The sequence below is a fragment of the Volvox carteri genome (genome assembly GCF_000143455.1).
Source record: "Volvox carteri f. nagariensis unplaced genomic scaffold VOLCAscaffold_32, whole genome shotgun sequence".
NCBI classification, from domain to species: domain Eukaryota; kingdom Viridiplantae; phylum Chlorophyta; class Chlorophyceae; order Chlamydomonadales; family Volvocaceae; genus Volvox; species Volvox carteri.
In genome coordinates, this window is record NW_003307575.1 from 168,062 (window position 1) to 174,917 (window position 6,856).

General features: G+C 56.2%; 2 protein-coding genes across 2 annotated transcripts in view; one reads left to right on the forward strand and one right to left on the reverse strand.

The window, feature by feature from the left end:
- The window catches only part of VOLCADRAFT_63029 (uncharacterized protein), a gene marked incomplete at both ends in the record, with an annotated part of 4,871 nt that extends 3,483 nt beyond the window's left edge, over window positions 1-1,388 (forward strand). The window contains 3 exons of the mRNA XM_002952735.1: window positions 50-231; window positions 760-907; window positions 1,224-1,388. Coding sequence (XP_002952781.1) covers window positions 50-231; window positions 760-907; window positions 1,224-1,388 — 495 coding nt within the window. The remainder of the gene's footprint in view (window positions 1-49; window positions 232-759; window positions 908-1,223) is intronic.
- A 4,326-nt stretch (window positions 1,389-5,714) lies between these two features.
- The window catches only part of VOLCADRAFT_118148 (uncharacterized protein), a gene marked incomplete at both ends in the record, with an annotated part of 19,356 nt that continues 18,214 nt past the window's right edge, over window positions 5,715-6,856 (reverse strand). The window contains 2 exons of the mRNA XM_002952801.1: window positions 5,715-5,803; window positions 6,301-6,391. Of these exons, the coding sequence (XP_002952847.1) occupies window positions 5,715-5,803; window positions 6,301-6,391 (180 nt within the window). The remainder of the gene's footprint in view (window positions 5,804-6,300; window positions 6,392-6,856) is intronic.

The following is a 6,856-nucleotide window of genomic DNA, read 5'->3' on the forward strand; positions in this document are numbered from 1 at the left end:
CCACTTCTCCGACGTGACGGTCCCCACCTCCCACCTCATCTGGGGGGAGGGCCGCGGCTTCGAAATAGCGCAGGGCCGTCTGGGCCCCGGTCGCCTGCACCACTGCATGCGGCTGGTGGGGGCGGGGGAGAGGGCGGTGGAGCTGATGGCGGAGAGGGCGATGGGGAGGCGCGTGTTCGGGGGGCCCCTGGCGGACCAGGGCGCCTTCAGAGCTACCCTGGCTAGGTGCAGGTGGGGCGAGGGGTGGGGTGGAGGGGTGGAGTGGAGGGGTGGGGTGGGGTGGGGTGGGGAGGTGGGAGGGTCGGGGTGGAGAGGGGTGGGGTGGGGTGGGGAGTTGGTGGAGGGGTGGGGGATGGGATGGGGTGGAGGATGGGGGGGTGGAGGGGGTTAGAAGAGGGAGAGGGATTCAAAACACAGGGCAAGGTGCCCAATCCACTTCTGGCAGAGTCGCGGGTGATGGTGATAGAGGGGGGCCGGGGGAAGGGTGTGTGTTTCCTGCACTGCTATCCCCTTTTCCCGCCCGTCTTACCCGCCTCTCTTACCCCCCTTCTTCTCCTTGACCTCTTCTTCACCTTCGGACGCCGGTAGTTGATCCTTTGGCATTTGCATCACAAACATCACCACTATCATCACCATTGTCATCATCATCACCATTATCATCATCATCATCATCATCATCACCATTGTCATCATACAATTTCCCCTTTTCCCCCCCCCCTTCCCCCCCCGACACACACACACACACGCGACCACACACAGACTGGATGTGGACTCTTGCCGTCTGCTGGTGCTGGCGGCTGCGGACGCCCTGGACCGGGAGGGGTTCAAGGGCGCCGCGGGGGCCATCGCGGCAGCCAAGGTGGCCACCCCCACTGCGGTGATGAGGGTGCTGGATGCGGCAATTCAGGTGCGGGGGGGGGGGCCAAGGGGGTGGGCGGGGGTGGGGGGGGGGCGGGGGGGAATTGTGTGTTTGGGATGGGGGGAAAGGAAATAATAGGGAAGAGGGGTAAGAGGAGTTAGGCAGGGGAAGGGCGCGGCTGGTGGGAGGTCTGGCCATTTTGCAGTGTTCAGTACGTTGTTATCTGCTTCCCACCCTCCTTCATTTCCCCCCAATCCCCCAGCCGCCTAATCCTCAGTTTGACCGCACACACACACACACACACATATACACACATCTGTCCGTTCATGTACTCTCTGTCTGTCTGTCTGTCTGTCCCTCTCAGGTGCACGGCGGGGCGGGTGTGAGTCAGGATTACGTCCTGGCTCGGCTCTGGACGGCCGCCCGCACCTTGCGTATTGCTGACGGGCCCGACGAGGTGCATCTGGGGACGCTGGCCAAGATGGAGCTGGGCAAAACGCGCAAGAGGCTGATGAGCTCTAAGCTGTGACTTTAGGAAAAGGGGGGAGACGGCGGGAAGGAGGAGGAGGTGGGGGAGTGAGGAGGAGGGGGGAGGGAAGTCAGGGGGTCGTTACACTTTGCCCCTCCCCCCCCCCCGGAGGGCGCTCCTGTTGCACATCGGGGGCCCCTAACTAGCATAACACATACATACGAACATAAGGCAGGCGGCTGGCAGAGGTTAAGGCCTGACTTCTGCTCCCAGTCGACCCAGTCGACCCGGGTTCAAATCCGCCTGCCGGCTCCTCGGGTGTTTGAGGAGTGATGAATTGGGAGGTGGCCCCCCATCATATTGACGGTGTAGAACGTGATAATATCAACTTGCGAGCTGACCAGGAACTAAGTTGATGCGCCGTTGATCCGCTAGATTTGGTTGGATGCTGGTGGTGAGTTGCCGAACCCAACGAATACATTCTGAAGTCGGATGGGGTGACGGATTAGGGTGCCCCTCTAGCAGGGGAGAGCAGGGACTGCCCCGGGAAAGGGGGCCGCTGGCGAAGTTAACCACCCTGTAACAACATACAACATACGAACACAGACAGACAGACAGACAGACAGGACTCCAAGCCTCCTAGTTGTACTATGTATACGTATGATCGCTGCGGCTGTGCGGTATGTCTGGTTGTGGTTACGGTCCCTAGATATTGGCCGGGCTGGTGGCGCGGGCTTTTATGGGGGGCTTCTGGTGGTCGTGGTGGTGGGGGGGCGTAGGGAGCTTTTCTCCCGCGGCCCTCGGGAGGAGCTTTTTGGGACGTGTGTCTTGACGTGTGCTGTCGTGGTGTGTGCTTTGTGTTGTGTTTTTTTGCCGTATACGCACCAAGACGGCGGCGGGCGGGTACAGAGTATAGTTGGCAGTGTTGGCAGTGTGCTTATAAGAGCAGGGCTCCTGTTGGCCAGGTAGCGCTCACCTCTGAGAAACTCTCTCTGAAACACACACATCATCATCGCAGTTGCAGCAGATTCGTTCAAAAGATGTACATACGCGCACTTAGGGGGGAGGGGAGGGTGTGGATTACGGGTATGATGTACGGGTATGATGTACGTCTCTTGGGCATTTTTATCAATCAGAAAAGCACGGCCCGCCCGTCTTCGCTCTTGCTAGCGGCTTTTGTATGTATCTATACACATGTATCTGTACACATGTTTATATAGCCCCCTTGCCGTACAAGGACTGAATCCGAGTGAGTGGCGTCGTACGGTTACAAGGGCTAGGGCTAAATGGAGAAGTGTCAAACGCTCATCATCCGCGACAACAACATATGCACTAAAATTCTAAAATCACTAAAACCCCTAAAAGGCAACTACGGTATGAATGCTTTTTCCACTTTTTAAAAGATATCTCTGCCATTGTCCGTTGTTCATTATCGCCCGTTGAAGCCCAACGGGCGATAGCAATTCTATCTGCAATGCAACCTATGTTATTGTATTATATGCCATCAATCTATTTGACCCCCTACCCTATGTCGACACCTGCGCTCACATCATTCGCTGATATGCTATGGCCCCTGCCAGTCAGGTACGGCCCCTGCCAGTCAGGAGACCGCCTGTCAGCCTTCGCTTGCAGAGCAATGATGCCACGAACTAATACGTACGGCAGCGAGTACGGGACCTATACACCGTGCTAACCTACCCTAGGCTCCTCCCACCCTCTCTGCCCCTCATCACTACAACTGCCAACAACCGGAACAACGACCTTTTCGCAGACACCCGCCCGCCGCCTACTCACTCTTTTATCAATATACTTGCCTAACGGTCTTAACTGCCACAACGGCTGTTCTTCTCTCCCTCCAAGCTAACACTCACTCATACCCCTTTTTCTTTTTTCATCTCCGCACCGTGATCTGGCGCCCGTTCGTTATACTTTCGTTCCGGATCCAGTTCGCAACCCCAACGAACCGTACGTAATAACCGCCAACCGCTGCACGCCCTTCCCCTGAAGGTGTGACTGATATTATACGCACCGTTATGGGCTGCAGCAGCACGACTAACCGCCGCAACTAACCCAACCCAAAACATATCACACAACAACCAAGCTCAAAACTCGAATCGGGACATCACATCAAGCACAGCCCACTTCTTGGTGGTTTAGTTTAGCACCCGACCCGAGCGCGATTACGGACATACATACGGACATGCATGGGTCAGGCACTACTGGCAGAGCACGCACCAATGCCCCCGGGGGATCCCGGGATCGAGACCTGTCAGGGTCGAGAAAATCCTTCCGATGGTGGAGGGTAAAGTGCCCCTAGTCGATGGACGGTGGTGACCTGGGATAAAGTTGACTTGTGAGCTGACCAGGAATGGAGTTGGGCCGCCGTCGACCCGGCAGATTCCGTTGGATGCCGGTGGTGGGTGCGGAACCTGAGCGATCCACTGAGAAGTTGACTAGGGTGACTGGATGAGGGTGTCCCGAAATACCGGGGAAGGCAGGGTTTCGCCGGGTAGCGGCCACGGGCGAAGATATGAACCCCCCCTGTTTCACACATCATACACAGGGCCCCCCCCCACACATACATACATACACACATGCAACATATATACATACACGTAACCCACACATCGCCACTCGGAAGCCCCACTCAACAACCGGGCGTTGCACCGGGCATCAAATCCTGTGCCGTAAGGACACGTCATCGCCGCCAACATCGCAAAGCCGTATACTGTCGTACATGACGGACGGGTAGATGTTTGTTGTCCAGACGCATCCTCGAATGTTGGATCGTCTGGTACGACCCAAGATTTGGACTGTACTACAGTACGATGTCGTAAATACAAAGCAGGACACTGCAACAGTGCAGGGTACAGATAAGCGTATACAAATATACGGCAGTAACGTACAACACGCCGTACGGTATGAAGCCGTAAACCCCGGCCCGTCCTGCTACCGTCAGTTCCGTCGCCGCTGCTTTCTTTGCTGCTGCTGGTGCTACTGCTGCTGGTAGTTGGTACCGTTGTTGCCGCCGCTGGCGGCCGTCGCCGCCCCGTTCCTGCTACTCTGCTAACCTGCAACAGCTGCCGCTGCTGCCCTCCATCTTCAGAAATTGACTACATCAACGCGCACTGCTCCACAACACACAACATACACACACCCAGACATATACCCTTACAGCCACACTCCTACACACCCGCAGTCACCTTACTAACTGCCAACCGACAACAAACGACCTTTAACTGAACCCTAGACCCGGATGACATGGACAGACGACATGGCTGTGACAGGTGGACAGACAGACAGACAGACAAACAAGCGGGAGGGGCTGTGCGGGGCGCCAGGTCATGTGTATTGCACTGCATCCGTCCTCATCGGAGGAAATCAGCATTAGCACAGATGGACAGACCAGCTACAGCCGGCCGCCGCCGCCGCCGCCGCCGCCCGATTGCAAGGCAGCATGCCGTACATGCCATATGATACCGGCCCGCCAGCAGCAGCAGCGGCAGCGGCGGCGGCAGAGTAGCTGCCGAGCCCCGGTACGGAAACCGGTGGCGAGGATTATGTCGTGAATGTCGTGAATGTTGCCGTACAGCAGCTTTTGCGGATTTTCGGATTGGCGGAGTTATTACTGTTCACCATCCCAACCCCCCAGATCACAAAAACCCTAAAAAAAACCGCACCGCTGTCGTCGCTGTGCTTTAATTTCCCCTTCCTTGCCTTCCCCCTTTCTTTCCTGCGGCTGCCGCCTGAGAGCCCCTGAGCAGCACCCCACCCGCACGAGCCACACGTTGACGTCAACCACCACCGCAACGGACGTGTTACTTGCCGTGCGCCAAACTCCCTTCTTCATACAAAATGCCGTACGCAATAATGAACTAGCAGACAACAACCATCCAACCAACCAACCAACCAACCGCAATGCAACCCGCCTCCTGCTGTGTGCCCACCTGCCAAAGCAAACTACGAAAATAGGATATTATAGCAATAATAATCCGCTACTACTACCAACTCCTGAATCAATCTTGCTGCTTCTGCTTCATTTCTGATATATAATGGTAATAGCAGTATTATAATAATGATAATAATAATGTATCGCAGTATTGATGTGATGGTGTTAATGCTCTAGCAAGCTGCCCTGGTACACAACCGGCTGGCGGACAACCAACAACTGACAACTGATACTAAAAGGCAACTGAAAACCAAACAACCAATGCGCAACTGGCTGCCGCCCCGAGAAATGAAGCTGTTTGCGGTGGTGATAAAGAAGAAGGAAAAGAAAGGCCTGTCCGTCTGTCTGCTTGTCTGTCTGTCCATCTGTAATTTCACCTGTGTGTCTATCTGTCTGTCTGTCTGTTCATCAGTCTGTTCATCTGTCTATCTGTCGGTCTAGATATGTAGCGGCTTCCAAGGCCGCCGCCTCCCCCGGGCGGGCGCCACGTCCTCCACCTCGTCATTGATGACGGGACTGAGCACTGCTGTGGGGGGTGCGCAAACGTGTATGTCCGTATGTATGTATGTATGGGGGGGGGAGCGAGGGGAGGTGTGGGGGGTTGGACCTGGGGTTGAGGCGGATTGAATTCATGTCCCCTATTTCGCCTATATGTTAAATGATATGCAATCACATATATCAGTGAATGATAGAGGCCGATATGCGCCCCAAGCTGCTCGACTGCTGCTGGCCACAGAATACTGCCGCCCGAACAACCCCCTGCTCCGAAACCCGTTTTGCGATATGAGCCGCCAGTTCCCCTTCGCCAGGACCCACAGAAGGTCAACGGCCGAACGTACAGGGCACCAGTACGGCAGGAGCACGAACGAAAAACCCCGAACGGCCCCAGCGGCCGCCAACATCATCGCCCACTTTCCCGTCTTTTCCCCCCTTTCCCAACCTCTACGCATTTCCCAACCAACCAACCAACCAACCAACCAACCAACCAACCAACCAACCTGCCCTCCCCCGCCAACAACCCACCTAGCCTGCCCTGCTTGCTCCGTGCCTTGAGCTGCATCCGGTACTGCGGATCCCTCATCTGATCGTAGTCGATGTGGGGAAGCCGGGAAACCTGAGGGGCAAAACACACGCACGCACGCACACATACGCACATACGCACGCACGCACGCAGACACGCACGCACGCACACATACGCATGCACAATTCAAGTTAGTTTTCGGGGCCCTTGCTGCCCGTCCTGCCCCTGCTCCTCCTCCTCTCACCCCCCCCTTGAGGCTCTGGCAGCGTTTCGCCATTCCTATATTTCTCCTCATGCCCCCCTTGATAACGCGCCGTACGGCACACATTGGGGTTTGGTTTTACCCGCGCTCACCGCCATCCCCCTTAGGCCACAAGATGCCACCTATCCGAAACCCACAGAAGCAAACATCCAGGGGAAACTCTCAACTTGAATTTGATTTCATTCAAATCTAAACCTAAAATCTAAAATCGGTACCACGTACTTGTACTTGTACCCTCCCCACCCGCACCCCCCTCCTCCCTCCCACCCCCCTCCTCCCCACCCCACCCCCTCCTC